We start from the raw sequence: 17,355 nt of genomic DNA, 5'->3' as shown, positions 1-17,355 counted from the left end.
TGCATCTTTAAACCGCAATAGGTATAAGAACCTCTCAAACTTTTCAAAATATATAGGTGCCGCTATAACAAGTAATTAATAAAGAAATAAATCCCCTTTATACATAGATTGCGCGCGGCTGTAATGCAGACTACTACATTTATGTGTATAGAAGGAAATTAAATATAAGGTAATATGGGGATGATTTGATACCGTCCCGACGTCAGAGTTATTACCGGTTCCGTAGTTGGGTTAACTTACAGCGTGTAGCTATATGTATATAAATATTAGTAAAATAAAGTCAAATCAACATCGAATTGGCTTTTTAATAATTTATTTTCTTAAGTCAGTACGACGTAATAAATCACTTTTTCCTTTTTTTAAACATGCCATAAACAAGTATAGAGATTACTACATTCGTCCCTTCCCATCCCGAACACGTTACATCTCCTCAATGAGTCGACGAGGGGGTCGCACTGTCCGGTGGCTTTGTCGTCGTGTAGCCGGGGTGATCATAACAGCACGTGGTGCCCCCTGGGTGTTCTCTTGTGGTGATGCTACTGGACTTGGGTGTTGGCTGCATGGAGAAGAGGTTTCAGGTGGTGGAGAAACTTCCGCACTTGAGGGAATGCTTAGTGGCGTTGGTGTTTGAGTAGGAGTCGGATTGGGTGTTCGAAAAGGTGGTGACGACAGTGTTCCTGGAGGACTATCTGTCAATGATGCTTGATGTGAGTTTTCTAGTGGTGGGTTCGCAGGTAGTGATTCCGATGGCAATCTAGGACGGATATGATCAGCGTGCCGGCGAATATTACCACCTCTTGGAGTTGAAATGATGTAAGCATAACGATGTTTCCGTTCGGTTACGACTCCTGGTTGCCAGGTTTTCTGCAATCGTGTTCTATGATAAATTGCGTCACCGGGCGTATACTCTGAATTTTATTTGTGGTTTCATTTATAGTGGCCTGTACGTGTTGGTACTGCCAAGTTCTTCGTTTGTTTGGTCGTATGTTCGATAACAAACAATTCAACTGTCGTCCAAACATGATTTCAGCTGGTGATTTGCCAGTAGTGGTATGTGGTGTGATCGGTAAGTGAAAAGAAATTCTTGTAGACGCTGTTGCTGGGAGCCTGATGAGGATGAGTATCTGGTTTTGAATGTGCGTACGAGTCTCTCCGCTAAGCCATTAGTTCTTGGGTGATAAGGTGATGACCTGATATGTAATATTCCTTGACGTTGACAGTACATTTTGAATTCTGTTGACGTGAATTGTGGTCCGTTGTCAGATACGATCATTAGTGGTAGACCAAATGTGCAAAATATGTCGTCCAAGACGGAGCACAAGTTTAAAGTGGTAATGCTTCTCATTGGTCTCACTTCAATCCACTTGGACAACGCGTCACTTAAAACCAGCCAATAGGTGCCTTCGTAAGGACCTGCGAAGTCGATGTGTATCCTTTCCCACACTTGATCTGGAATTGACCACGAGTAAATGGGAAGTTCTGGATTGTGTGGTCTATGTTGTTGACATCTAGTACATCTCTTGACGTAATTGTCTATGTCTTCGTCAATCGATGGCCACCAAACATAGAAACGAGCAAGTGCTTTCATTGCTGATATGCCTGGGTGACCTCTATGAAGGTAAGTCAAAACTTTTTGCTGTAGGTTTGTTGGTATAATCATTCTTCCTTGCCACATAATGATTTTATTTTCTACAGAGAGTTCGTTGCGTTTTCTGAAGAAATGTTTTATGTCGTTAGTATATTCAAGTTCTCTCCATCCAGTTTTTATGTACTTTAAAACGTCCATTAGTGTCTTATCTTGAGCAGTTTTCTCTCTCAAGATGTCTTCAGAAAGATGTAAATCAGCCATCCTAGTTCCTAAAAGGTGTGACTCAATTCTGTGTACTACTCGTTCTGTTTTCGATGGCCGAGTCTCACAGTTGGGCAGTCTTGATAAGCAATCAGCTAGTACATTATTTTCTCCCTTTTGATAACATATTTCGTAATTGTAACTGCCTATTATTAGTGCCCACCTCACAAGTCTGTTGTTAGCAAGTTTAGGAAGGTTACGTTGTGAGCCTAATATATGTATCAGAGGTTTGTGGTCAGTCACCAAGGTAAATTTTGTGCCACGTAAGTACTGGTCAAACTTCTTTATTCCAAAAAGAATCGCTAGAGCTTCTCGATCTATAACAGAATACTTTGTTTCTGCAGAACGTAATTTCCTCGATGCGAAAGCTATAGGCTGTTCATTGATTCCATTTTTGTGATATAACACGGCTCCCACTCCCTTCTCTGAAGCATCACAAGCAAGGAAAATGGGGCGGTTTTCATCAAATGCTGTTAAGGGTTTTGATGCGGCTATACATTTCTTTGTTTTTTCAAAAATGTGTCTTTCACGCTCTGTCCATCGCCATGGGTGTCTTCCGCTCGTCAGTTCATGTAGGTCCGCACAAAGTCCATGTAAGTGAGGTATGAAGCGTTCATAGAAATTGACAAAGCCAAGAAATGATCGTAATTCCTTTGAATTAGTTGGTTCAGTTGCTTTGGATATAGCTTCAATCTTTTTTGTAGTGGGCGTATGCCGTCTTTGTTTATTTTGTGTCCGAGGTATTCTATTTCATTTTTCAGGAAGGAGCACTTTTTCAAATTAACCTTGAGTCCTGCTTTCAACAAGCGTTCAAAATTATACTAAGAGTACGTAAATGTCCGTCCATATCTTTGCCTGTCACTGCAATGTCATCAAAATATACTGCTGTGTTGGGTATATCTCTTAGCAGTTTGTCGAGATAGTGTTGGAATATGGACGGAGCTGTGGAGATTCCGAAAGGCATTCTGTTGTATTGAAAATACCCTTTATGCGTTGACAGGGTAAGATATTTCTTTGACTCCGGTGCTATTTCAAACTGCAAGTAAGCGTCTTTGAGATCAATTTTCGAAAAAAGTTGGCCATGCGCCAGATTCTGTCGTAGTTGGTCAAATAGTGGGACTGGGTGTAGATGTTTTACAAGAACAGGATTTAGTGTACTTCTGTAGTCTCCGCAAATTCTAATATCACCGTTTGGTTTTACGACGTTGACTGTGGGCGTGGCCCACTCCACAGGCGTCAAGTTCGGATCGACTTCATTAATAATCCCTTCAGAAACAAGGCGATCTATTTCTTTTTCAATATTTCGTTTCATTCCAAATTTGATAGGCCGTGCCGGTAGATGGACAGGCTCTGCTCCTGGTTTGACATGGATATTAACTTGATAGTCGTTTACTTTGCCGAGTTTGCCGTCGAAAAGTTGTTCATATTTTTTTATGATATGTTGAAGCGTTGTATGGTTTACCTTTTTGATAGAGTATACAGGTTTTGGAAATTCCATCCCAAAAATCTCACTCCATTGTAACCCAAAAAGCATCGGGTCAGCGTTTTTCATGACTACTACAGGTACAATTTTCTGTTTGTTATCAACTTCTACTGTCACTTCTGATAAGCCCTTTGATTTTAGTTTGTAGTTGCAATATGCTTTTAACTTGGGTGCTTTAGTTAAAGTTGGAGCTCCTATTTGTCGCCAAAATTGCGTGCTTATAATTGAATATGCAGAGCCGGGGTCCCAGTCCATAGTGCAGCGTTTTCCGTTGATTAGTACATCGATTCTTTTACAGTCCTTGTTATGCGCCTGTGCAATACTGCATACTAATTCATCGCCCGAGTTGCTGTATTCCGAGGTACTTGAACTATTATTGCCTGTAGTGTCTGTTACACGCTGTAGCCTGTGTCGTGATTTTTGTGGCTTGTCTTTCACAAGGTATGCTCGACCAGATTTAATGCAACAGCTTTCGTAGTGTCCAGCAGTGCCGCATTCTTCGCACGTATGTGTCTTGGCTGGGCAGTTGGAAAAGTTATGCTTATCATATTTTCCACAGCGAAGGCATTGGTTGGAACGTATTTTGCGTGGACTTCGGTAGGTTTCATTTCGTAGACTGTTATTTTGTTTGGGTTTGGTCTTTTGTATTCTTTTAATGTTCGTTGGTGGTGTGTCATGTTCGGCTTGTTCACGGGACTGAGCAACGGCGAAGAGCTGTGCGAATGTGACTTCTGTGGTTTCGCCATTGTACGTTTGTTTCAAATCTGGCCACTTTTGTTTTAAATCCGTTTCTAATTCTGTATGATTTAGCCCAGTTGCGAATCTGTCGCGGAGTTGTCGTTCTAATAAATAGTCGTCATAATCACAGTCTTCACTCAAGCTCTTTAGTCGGTTGGCGTAGTGTTCCATCGATTCGTTCTCATCTCTAACACAATTCCAAAACTCTGTGAGAGCTCTATATCGTGTTCTCTTGACGCGGTATAAGTCTAGTAATTTTGTGCGTATATCGCTATATGTGCTCGTGTCGAAATTCGGTGTGAGTGCTGTTTTTACTTCCCGGAAGATGTCGGGAGTAATGCTGTTCAAAAGGAGATCCTTTTTAAGGGCGTCATTATTGGTTACACCATGTATTGTACATTTGGCTTCGAAAAAATCCATGTAATCGCTTACCCGATAGTTGGCGGGGTTGTATTTTTCCATTGAAAATGTCTTAATTACAGCCATCCTGCTGGGTGGCTGTTGTGAGGTACCAGCGCTCGTCACGCTGCCATCTGTTGGTGTCATAGTAGCCGTCGCCTGTGTCGGTGTTTGGGCGAGAGCTATTTTTAATATTTGTAACATTTGCTCCTGTTGTGCCTGTTGAGCGCTCAGGAATTTCGCGAATTGTTCGGCGTCCATCTCGTCGCCAATAAAATAAAGTCAAATCAACATCGAATTGGCTTTTAATAATTTATTTTCTTAAGTCAGTACGACGTAATAAATCACTTTTTTTAAACATGCCATAAACAAGTATAGAGATTACTACAGTTTTATAGGACGATTAAAGTTTATTAATATTTTGTGGGTAGATATGTTTAAGTAAGAACATAGGTAGGGAGTTACAGTGACAAATGAAAACGTTCGTTTTGGTTTGTTAGTCTAACCAAAGCGAATATAACCACTACGTTTGAGTCTAACATCTGGTAGCATGGTGTACGGTTGTGTTGCTCTGAAGATGAGCTCTGGTTGAGTTCGAAACGCCGCAGTATAGTGTGGTTGCGATATGGTGATAGACGGGTTTGTGTGATCTGTGTGTGTTCTTACAGTGTGGAGGTGGAGGAACTACATGAACACGCATATCTTGCATAAACGTAGCTACCATAAGGCCGCGTGTGAGCAAATGAATTGTTTTCTTCTTCTTCTTCTTTGTCGGATACTCTTGGCAGAGCAGTCGTGGTCATGTAGCACGTCGAACAATTCTACGCCAGTTCTCCCTGGCTGTCGCTTCTCTGGCGCAAGTGTTGAGAGGAGTATTTGTTAGGGCTTTTATCTGGTCAGTCCAGCGCATAGGAGAACGTCCTCTTGATCTTTTCCCATTTACCCTTCCCTGCACCACAAGTCGTTCTATAGAGTGCTCCCCACATCGAGTCACATGTCCGAAATATCGGAGGATACGAGATCTCACTATGGATGATAGCCTCTCCTTCACCTGTAGTTCTTCCAGTATGGACAGGTTGGTGCGGTGCTGAGTCCATGACACTCGAAGCATACGTCTCCAGCACCACATCTCGAGAGCGTCAATTCTTTGCCTCTCGCGTTCCTTGACTGTCCACGTTTCGGCACCATAAAGAAATATGGGGAACACTAGAGATCTTACTAGTTAGACTTTAGTAGTTTTAGTGATATTCCTGTCCCGCCATATCCTGGTTAACTGTTGAATTGTTTTAGTTCATTGATATAAACCTCCGCAAAGTAACGCCTGATTCAATAAACTATAAAATTATATCACCTGTATTTTTGAACAAACCTTGCAATGCAATACTGGTAGACTCGCAACAGTTAGCTAATATCTATTTTCGATCTGCTGATTTTTTCTCACGTGCCGTAAAATGTCTAGTGTTCAACAATTTGTACAAGGTCAGACTCAACCAGACAGGTCTGTTTTCATACAATCTTGCATGTTGATCTTGTAAACCGCCGTAGTCATTTGAGATACAAATTGGAACAACACGTTCTCATTTACGCGAATAATTTCTGTAATCATCATAAATTTTAACAGAAATTACATTTTTATTTAAATCAGGGATATTAGGAGTATGGAAAATATTGGATCAAACATTACATTAAAGCCCTTATTCTTTCTGAAAATTTTGTACATAAATAATTGTAGCTGTTGCCTCCTACCTTTCCCGAGCCCTTCGGGAACATTGTTATTACCCGGAATAAAAAGTAGCCAATGTTTAGCTTTTTTTTTAATAATTCCAGTAATTCTCAGAGATTACTCTGTTTCGTATACACAGCATTTTTTTAAACAAAGCAAACTAAGGTTCAGTACCTCTTTACAAATTAGTGTACATAGATATAAATTAAAAGTAAAAAAATCAAGGTGAGTAACGACTATGTTTATTTCTTAATAATTTTTACACCCCGGATGAGTTGACATGAAATGATTAAGTAACTTAATACTTACTACTTAGTATTTGCTAACAAGTACTGCACGCGCTCTTTGTGAAATATCTTTGAGTTTCTTGCCGGATTCTTCTCACCAGAGGTTTTTCCGAACCGGTGGTAGATTTTTTTTGACATTCATAAGTGCTTGTTATAGCCTAAATTGAATAAAGATATTTTGACTTTGACTTTGATCTATAGGAGCTATGCTGTATCTAGGGTTGCCAACTTTTCTTTACAAGAAATTTATTTATAAATAATGTATAGTTAGGTCTGAGAAGGGATATAAACAGTATTTTAGAAAAACGAAGAGTATTTTCTTATTTTCATGTTTTGAGGACAAATTTTTGGGTATTTCTCGCACAACTTATCAGTTTAGTATAATTTTTAAAAGCCTCAAGACAGAATCAAAACTAAAATTCAAATAAATAAGGAGCTAAATTTTTATTAGATTTACGTTGGCAGATTCGTTCTGAAACACCTCTATTGTGACTATGCTGCACTGACTTAGTGTGTGCTTGCATGTTGTTAGGCATTTTGATATTGAAAACAGTATTTTGTGTACTTTATTTTAGTTAAACAGCAAAAAGTATTAATGTAGTGAAAAACAGTATAATACTTTTTTAACAGTATAGTTGACAACCTTAGCTGTATCCAATACGGGCTAAATTAACTATCAAAATTGACGCTATCTCAACAACCATTAAATCATTCTATTTTTTTTTAAATCTATTGTTGCCCGTTAATTAGATTAGACCATACATTTATTTTAGATTAAACTACCAATCCCGAAAAATATATTTGCAGGTAGTGTACAATATTGGCATTAATTGTGGAACAACTGGCAATATGATTCTGATATGATAATTCGTTTTGAACTTTCGTGATTTTCACTCATAGAAGAAAGAACAATAGTTGCGAGGGTCAAGGAACATATTGCAGCTGTTGAAAATTGCCAGGTAAATAAGTCATAGCCATTGATTGATCTTCACAATTCCAAAACTCTCTCCACGGAATGTCATTTCTACTCGAGAATGGTACGTGAAGCAGTTGAAATAAAAAAGCATAAAAATGACAACCAAGACGATGCATATATATAAAAGCTTTCATCTTCGTGGAATCCTGTTATATAAGTGTCGGCGTCGGGATGAATGTTCTGAGGGACGATAGGACGTTGTTAGTGTTGTGTGTCGGTGTGATGGGCTGACAAATAAAAATGACCAAGTGCGGGTAGTTCGCGGAGCTCCTATTCCGCGAAGTTATGGCGCTTCGCGCCTTGTCGAAATTCTAACCTAACCTAAACCTAAGTATGCAGGTCAATTTATCTAATTTGATTGATATTAATTCGTGATTCGAAATCAAGATTCCGATTATTAAAACCACGAAGTTTATTTTGCCGAATGACATATTTCCGAATTAGCGATGTCATCATCGGGCCAATAACATTTCGTGCTTTTCATTCTTCGGAGTTTTAAAAATCGTATATTAAAAAAATCGATATTTTGAAATTCGGGAAAATAAATTTCGTGTAAGATTCCATAAAAAATCCAAAATTATAAAATACTTATAACGGCTTAAGTTTGGCAAAAAAATGCAACAAACGATGAAAATGTAATGAGAAACGTCGCAGGTGCTGGAAGTAATAAAAGTTTGTGTCTTGCGGCTGTGGATTTATTTCGTAGGAAAATGGGACTGTATTTTTTGTCATCTCCCTAGGTGTAAAACAGAAATAAAGGCCACTTTAATGTACATAAGACTGACACATTTCTGCTTTCTGAACTCTCAGTACAAGTAGGTATGTATGTATGTATGTACCTATGTAAACTCTTTATTGCACATAAAAATAAAAATACAAATACACAGAGAGGAGAACAAAGGCGAGCTTATCCCTAAAAAGGGATCTCTTCCAGCTAACCTAGTTAGGAGAAAACATTTTGTTATATAGTTTGTTATGTATGTCTTTAGCAAAGGGATCGCTTTGAAGCGTACTAGTCTTAAACTGATTTATTAAGGTTCATTATAACTATTGTGCGTTTCTATTTATTGCAGAAATTTAAACCGTGTTTTTTTTATTTCATTAACATTGACACACAACTCGGTTTATTGATAGAAATTATCTGGCCAAATCGGAAACAATGTTTTTTTTTCATAGGTAGGTAAGTACTTAATATACATAAGTTCACAGTCATTGCTAAAGTTCAAATTTAAAAATCAGAAACTTGACAAGTGACATTCACGTGTCAACATAAATAAGAGAGACACAAAAAAGTCACCTTTTTAACCTTCTTTTCCTACATATAGTATGTATGAATTAAAAACACTTTGTATATCCTTACATAACCAAATTCTACCTTGGGTTATAAATTAATACCAGCTGTTTTGCGATCGACTTTCCCATCAATGTATATACATTCTGCTGGTATGTTATTCGTAACATATTTACACATCACTACACTCGAATTCTAATATCATACAGACAACAGTTCATAGGGCATGTAGGTGTACAGCTCACAAATATTAATTTGTATTTAATCGTTCATACGTGACGATTAGCTATGTCTAATTAATATAGTCAATAGTAAGTTATTGGCAACGATTTATCATAGGTACTACATCGGCATTAACAAAAGATACCTACTCAAATAAGGTTTTTGAACATTGTGACTATTGACTTACACTTCTTATAAATCTGGCATTGTGCCTTCATTGATCTCACTAGTGCTTTTCTATTATTTATTTACTAACAGACATCAAGTAATATTTTTCCTTTGCACAAAGAATTGACAGAAGCAGAATGTCTCTACTCTCCTTTGCGTGTTTAGCAGCCGGCAAATTGGTAACTGGAGTGAACTCGCTGTGATAATTCCCTGTGGCTTGAAGGATTTCTGGTTAATTAAATAAACACAGCATGTTCAGACCTCGTTCTTTTACGACGCGCCGGATTCTTTGGTTACGATAACGCACCGAGAATTACAATTCGTTGAGAATCGTTTCATATTTGAATGACAATTCATCAAAAACGCATGGATTCGCTACCGTACGTGACCTATTAAAGCTTTTGTAAGCTTTTGTTTGTGTTTACAAAATTTTATTTGATTTGAAATCTTTGTTTGCTAGGCACCCATTTTCAGTAGTCGTGTTAACTTGAAATCTGGTATACATACTTAGATAGATTGGATGATAATGTTAGAGCAGTCCAAGAGCCAGTCACAAAAAACTTGTATTAAGTATTAACTAGTTCCTGCCCACAATTTTATTTAGTCTGTGTCCTGCGGGAACTTAGCGGTAGAATTCATATTTTTGTTATGATATTACTAAGAAGAAATAGTATGAGTATGTATTTATTTAAATAATACTACGACTTCAGATTAGTATCTTGTGAGTCACTATGCTTATGTCGGCGGCCGATCGTAAAATCCGCTAGATCACTAATTTCCTAGGCATATCGTGAATTCGTGATATGGCACCATTTCATGAATTGGCTAAGGGACATCCGCCATAGAATCAGCAGATCATGAAATTACTAGGAATATCATGAAACGTTGCCATTTCATGATTTGGCAGATCATGAAATTCCTAGGCATATCAAGAAACGCCGCCAAATCGGTTCAGACGCCATTTCACGATATTCCTAGGAATTTCGTGATCTGACGGATTTTACGATCGGCCGCCGACACATAGCGGATAAAGGCTTTGATCGGAGTTGATTATCGAATTCTCATTTAAGCACAATTTGCCTAATAAAACTTATGAATATATAATTAAATGAAAGCCTTATGAAACAATTTACCGAACATTAAAACCAAAGCCGAAAAACACTTTCATCAAAGGGTCCACAAATATTTTATTACTTCGATAGACAGGAAAAGCGTCAAAATGTAATGTTTTTGTTCTTTGAGTTTTAAAATAGAGTACACAATTTAATTATTGACGTCACTTTGTGGAATTCCACATTTTAGTGAACTACAACTTTTGATTTTGCTAGTTCACAAAAGTAAGTAGGTAGTCTTACAGAGTACGTTTCGGTCGTTTTCTTTAGGTCGAGTATTATTCCGGCTGCATACACTTATAATGGTCATTTTAAATACATTACTTTCTTATGTAACACTTCTTCTCTTCGACTAGAGCTATGATTTAATAAATAATTTAAGATCATCATCAGCCGGAAGATGTCCACTGTTGAACTGAAGCCGCCCCCTTAGGGGCTGTTTCACCATGCATTAACTATTTGTTTTGTTCGAATAGACGGAGACGGCATCACATTTGGTTGGTTAACGCTAATCAATGGATGGTGAAACAGCCCCTTAGAATGCTACAATAAACGACAAATTACCATCTGCATGGTCTCGTGATGTCGTCGGTACACCTAGAGGAACCCTTGCGAATTCCAGTTCGCGGGTGCAGCTCGAGAACTTTTTGTTTCAACGATCATCTTTTTCGGGCAATGTGGCCTACCCACATCCCACTGCTGCTTATACTTACGCTAGCTTTTACCCGCGACTTCGTGCGCGTAGACAACATAAATAATACAAATACCTATTGGTTTTTTAATGGAAGGCGATGTAACATGTTTTCTAAAAACCCAAATGACCTACCTAACCTACAGCAAAACAACAAAACTACTATATACAACAAATGAATATAATTAAATCATCATTGAAAATAATTTGTATGTAGTCACGTGCATTAATATATAACGTTTCAAATGATGCATTAATAAAAACATACGTGAAATTTGGCGCTCGGGTAGTTTATTACAGGATTAACAAATAGGACTATTCTGGAAAAATGCAAAATTCCCGAGGGAAAGAAATAAGTCTGTTTAAAAAAACACTAACAGACGTTCCCGACAGTGAATAAATGAATATGAATTCGAATATGATTATATTAATTGGCTCCGGCTACTGTTCTTGGGGAGAATGCAAAATTCCCAAGGGATAAAAATAAATAAGTGGATCGACCGAGCAAAAACATTTTACACTCATAGAAAACTGTTCTGTTTCTGATTGAAATAGGTCATTTTTGTCCCGAGAAAGTGTAAATTCCCGTGGGACAGAAATAACTATTTTAACCCCATTTTTATTTTTTATTGTTAATCAGAGTCTGTAGCAACTATTGGTGTTTTTCTTAATCAGCTTCGAAGTTGAATTAACTTATTTCCATCCCGTGGGAATTTTGCATTTTCCCGGAGAAAAAGTAGCCTACGTGAGTGAGTGTGGTTTTCTATTGCTGAAAGAATTTCTAAAATCAGCCACGAAGTTTAATTCACTTACTTCTATCTCACGGGAATTTTGAATTTTCCCCGGAAAAATATAAATTAGGGATAGTCCAACTTTCTATTGTTGAAATTATTTTTGAAATCAGCCCCGAAGTTGAATTTACTTACTGCCATCCCGCGGGAAATTTTCATTTTCCCTGGGAAAAAGTAGCTTACATCAATCGGGGATAGTGCAGCTAGTTGTTGGTAAAAGAATCTTTAAAATCAACCCTGACGTTGAATTCACGTTTTGCTATCCCGCAGGAATTTGACGTTTTTCTGGAGAAAAGTAGCGTATGCCAATCAGGGATAATGTAGCTCCCAATCGGTAAAATATATTTTTTAAATCAACCCCAATAATGAATTTACTTATTTCGATCCTGCGGGAATTTTGTATTCTTCCATAGAAAAGCAGCCTATGTCAATCCGAGATACTGCAGATTACTATTAGTGAAATTTTTAAATCAGCTTCGAATTTGGATTATCTTACTTCTATCCCGAGGGATTTTTGCCTTTTCCCGAAGAAGAGTAGTCTATACTAATGAGGAATAGTGTAACTTTCTATTGGTGAAAGAACTTTTAAAATCAGCCCCGAAGTTGCATTCAGTTTTTTCTATCCCATGGGATTTTATAATTTTCCGAAGAAAAAGTAGCCTTTGTCATTTAGGGATAGTCACATCACATAATATGTAAGATTTTTTTTAATCAGCTCCGAAATTGAATTAATTTATTTCTATCCCGAGGGAATTTTGCATTATCCCGGATAAAAAGTATCCTATGTCAATCAAGGATAGTGTAGCTTACTAACGGTGAAAGATTTTTTTTAAATCGGCTCAATAGTTTCAGAGATTCGACTGCAAACAAAGAAACGAAAAAAGTTTAGATATTTCCCTATCCCGTAGGAATTTCGAAAAATCCTTCCTTAGTGCACCTCTACAACACTCGAGGTACATATATGCCAAATTTCAAGTCTCTAGTACCAGTAGTTTAGGCTGTGCGTTGTCTGTCAGCCAGTCAGTCAGTCAGTCACGGTACTGTTTTATAGGTATAGATATTTTTCGAGCGGGCGAAAAAGATCACTTTAGGTTCAAATGACTCGACCCTCCAATGCTCGATACAGTAAATAATGATGAAAATGATTCAAGTTCACCTCGTCTGTTGAAGCACGCATTTTCTTCCGCTGCAATCAACACGATTGAGAATTTGCTTTCAGCACCAATTCATTCAGGGCCGTTATGGGTTTGTTGTATTTTCTGATTGGGAAGCACTAAAGTAGCAGATGAAAATGAGAAAAGAGCTCTTATACCGGTAGGGCCCTTAAGTACGATATATGTTTCAATTATTCACTCCTGTTAAAGGGCCCACCCGCTACAGTTTTGATCGTAGTTATAATAATTCTTATATCTGATTTAGAAAAAGTCGACTTCGTTAAGGTAATCCCTCATACTAAAACGGAGTTAAATGAAGTCGGTTAAAAGCACGCATTACGCAGACTGGAAGGCACAAGGTAACCAATTGATTAGTCTACGGATGACGCATAGCTGATGTAATCTTTAAATATTTTATGTAAACGAATGCAGCCAGAAATATTTAGACATATTATTACGTATCCTCCAAGCATTGCTAAACTGAAGTTATAATATACTTTAATTCCGGTTTACCACCAGAATAAAATACAAATATGACTTATATCCAGGCCTTTACTAAATACATATATAGCTAATTAATAACATTAATCTTGTTTACAAGTTATATTAATATACATTTACACACAAACATTTATAGACTGAGATCGAAGGTTGAACCGATATCGCTCTGTAATGCTCTTACTTACTGTGCATTTATTTAATACTAGCTTTTGCCCGCGGCTCCACCCGCGTGGTATTCGGTTATCGCGCGCTGTTCCCTCGGAAACTTACTGACTGTGCATCTTTCCGGGATAAAAAATGGCCTAAGTCACTCTCGGGCCCATAAACTATCTCTATGCCAAAAATCACGACGATCCGTCGCTCCGTTACGGCGTGAAAGACGGACAAACACGCAAACATACAAACACACTTTCGCGTTTATAATATTATAATATAATATAATATAATATAATATATGGTTGTCTGGAAGAGATCGCTTTTAAGCGATAAGACCGCCTATTGTCTACCGTGAATCTAAGTGTTTATATTATAAGTATTTTTACTGCTTTATGGTGTGCAATAAAGAATATTTGTATTTGTATTGTATTGTATAATATAATATATTAGTATGGATTGTATTCGAACTATAAAATAAAAACATTGTTTACGTAATTTTTATTATAATTGTATTTATTTACTAGTGTGTAGGTATGCAAGCTTTGACGTGGTCCTCTCGTGATTACGGCGCATGCAACTGTGCCGAAATATCGAGCTTCAGTAAGGAACAAAAGCCGAATTTAAATCATAAAATTAGTTATGACCGCGATAGTCTAAAATATTGTGTTGTAAAATTTTTATTGTACAAAAGAAAAGAAACAAAATACAATTGAGAAACCTTAAAATACTTGTAATAAAAAGGCGGACTCATCCCTTTAAGGGATCTCTACCAGATATTTTTTATGATTATTGAAGGATTCCAGGTTTGTAAATTCCGTCTGCCGTTTACATTTTATCATGAAGCAGGGCTCATTGTATCGGAAGATCAAAGATAAGGGTTAATAAATATACATGAACAAATTGTTCTTGTGCCCTTTATACATTTAAATAGGAATTTCAGTGATTCGTACAGAATGGCAATGATATCATTCCGGCTATGATCTCACTGGAAGACGTCTTTGAGTTTTGCTCATGTTGTGATCAGAGGTTAATGTTATTCCGTGATTGCATTGGCATAAAATAAGCGTTAAGTTCGCAAATAGGTGTGACTAAGTTTTTCTTAAGTTCATAAAAACATATACCTTGACCCGGAACTTTTAACTATCATCATCATATCAGCCGAGCCGTAGGACGTCCACTGTTGGACATAGGGCTCCCCCATAGACCTCCAGTTGCCTCGGTTGGAAGCGGCTTGCATCCAAGAAGAGCCCGAGAGTTTAACCTGGTTATCCGTCCATCTGGTGGACCTCCTACGCCCATTAAACTTAAATTATAGGTGATGAAAATACGGAACGAAAACATAATATTGTTAGACTATATCCGATTCTTTGCAAGCGTATATAGCATTAAACTCGGCAGTTGAATCCACCGGTTTCCCGCAACTCTCACGATGTCGTCAGTCCATCTGGCGGGAGGCCTGCCAACGCTTCGTCTTTCGGTTCATGGTCGCCACTCGAGGACTTTTCACCCCCAACGGTTATCTGTTCTTCGAGCAATGTGGCCCGCCCATTGCCACTTCAACATGCATATTTTTCCAGCTTTGTCACCGTCCGCGTCACCGGACTTTAGTTCTTTGACGAATTTCCGTATAGAATCCGAAATACGGAATTCTCCGTATCCTTACAAAATTTCATCGCGGTCCTCATTAACGTTGCATAAAAACACCCCTTTGGAATTACAAATATCTCGATACCATGGGCTACCATGACAAACCAAATTTCATCTAAATTCACCCAGCTACTTAGCGCGAAGAAGTTCCTAACAATACACACGAACACATGAAAAAACGCACATACATTTAAAATATTAGTAGGATATTTCTTTCAGTCAAATGCAGTGCAGGTGCATTGAACCTGCTACTAATAAATAGGAGCAGTATAAGTTTACCTAAAATCAAGTTGATATTTACTACGGGTTATGCCGATAACTTAATGTCTCGAGGAATGTTATGATGATAAAAACAAAACAACAATATTTTTCTACTCATGTAGGTACTATTGTTTTGGAAAAACAAGTTATTTACTGAAAACTGATAACGGCTTAAAAAAAAGAACGCCGTAATTCTGTCTCCTTCTTTATTGCATTCGTCAATATGATGTTTAAGTATTTATTAATACAATTAATTTTATAAACAAAACTAAATAGACAATACGTATATTATCGAATGGGAAAACAAATTGCAAGGTATGTACTTTTACCTTATAATACAACATAGTTACAAACGTTTGAAATTCATTATCGAATTCTACGAGTATATCCCATTAATAAAAAATATGACCACAAACACTGATGTATTAAACTGACCACAAAAATAAGGCCGCTAAGCCCGACGACGATCATAAATCGTTAGTTTGTATTATCAGTATGTATTTATGGCCTGTTTCACCACTTGACGACTAACTTTAAGTGTCAGATAAAAGTAATGCCGTCTTTGTTTATTCGGACAAAACAAACAGAGACGGCATCACTGATATCCGTCACTTAAAGTTAGTCGACAAGTGGTAAAACAGGCCCTAAGAGTCTAAAATAAAAATGATAGATAAAATCTGGGGGCTACTACGAGATTCGAAAATCGAAGTTCGTATCGTACCGTCCCTCTCACTCTCGTATTAAATAATATTAGCGTCAGCGGGACGGCAAGACACGAAGTTCAAATTTTGCACTTCCTAGTATAGAGCCTAGTATTATCTGACAACGAGTTTTCATAGCAGTATGTCATAATGACCCTTGAGTTTAAAGCGTTTGTGTAACAGGAACATTTCGGACATTCCAGCTCTTTAGTAAGTCATCGTCGACAAAGGACGCACAGGGCAGGTTAAATTCTCACTGAATTGTTTAGCGATTTGAAAATACGGAATTTTCTCTTGAAAAATTTAACGTTCTGAAACTGAAAAATAAAAATGAATGGCGTAAAAGTCATCTTCATAATTATAAAATTAAATATCTGTCGGAAATTAGAAAAGATACGAGAGATTCGGGTTTGCAATTCAGTTCTTTCTAGAAAAAATAAATTTAGTAGCTGTTTGTGGTCCATCATATAATTTTATTAGTCGAATCTCTCTGTTTAATTGTGAATCTAAAATGTCCATATTTTTATTTGAATAATAAAAATGGTTGCATATTAGGGAGCCGATTTTTTTACAAAGACTAAAGCCTGATCTTCGAAGTGGTCGATTTCGATGCAGACTTGAGCAAGCTATCATCCCAGCCTAACCAGTGCTGGGCACAGGCCTCCTCTCGGAATGAGAGGGCTTGAGCTGAAGTTCCCACGCGGGCCCAGTGCGGATTGGGAACTACACACAGACCATTGAATTGCTTCACAGGTGTGTGCATGTTTCCTCACGATGTATTTTATTGTATTGTATTGTAAAACTCTTTATTGTACATTTATTTATTTATCGTATGGCGATTACACACTGGTTAATACATTTTTCAAAAAATTATCTCATGCAATTGATATTATAACTTAAATTAAAAATTACAATACACACACATAGAAACACATGAAAATAACAGAACACAGGATAATAATAATAGGTTTTCCTTCACCGTAAAGCTCGAGGTAAATTTCAAATGTAATTTCGCACATGAATTCCGAAAAATTCAGAGGTGCGAGTCGGGGTTTGAACACACGATCCTCTGCTTGAGAGGCCATAGGTCAAATCACTCGGCCACCACGGCTACACTAAACAAACAAAACTATCAAGTATTTTTTTACTGATGAGGTTAGCGGGTCACCTGACATTAAAGTGTGCATCATTATCATCATCATCAT

General features: G+C 37.4%; 2 protein-coding genes across 2 annotated transcripts in view; both read right to left on the bottom strand.

Annotated features, from left to right (window-relative positions):
* LOC141427452 (uncharacterized) overlaps window positions 1–17,355 on the bottom strand; it is a 266,714-nt gene that overhangs the window by 110,965 nt on the left and 138,394 nt on the right. The gene's annotated exons all lie outside the window — the stretch shown is intronic.
* LOC141427133 (uncharacterized) lies at window positions 431–4,844 on the bottom strand. Its single transcript, XM_074086370.1, has 3 exons — window positions 2,681–4,844; window positions 1,355–1,449; window positions 431–556 (listed from the first exon to the last, which is right to left on the bottom strand). Exons 1-3 carry the CDS (start codon window positions 4,728–4,730, stop codon window positions 431–433), a joined length of 2,271 nt encoding a protein of 756 aa, XP_073942471.1. The 5' UTR covers window positions 4,731–4,844.

Source organism: Choristoneura fumiferana, chromosome 4 (genome assembly GCF_025370935.1).
Source record: "Choristoneura fumiferana chromosome 4, NRCan_CFum_1, whole genome shotgun sequence".
Classification (NCBI taxonomy): domain Eukaryota; kingdom Metazoa; phylum Arthropoda; class Insecta; order Lepidoptera; family Tortricidae; genus Choristoneura; species Choristoneura fumiferana.
This window is presented reverse-complemented; position numbering and strand designations above follow the sequence as displayed.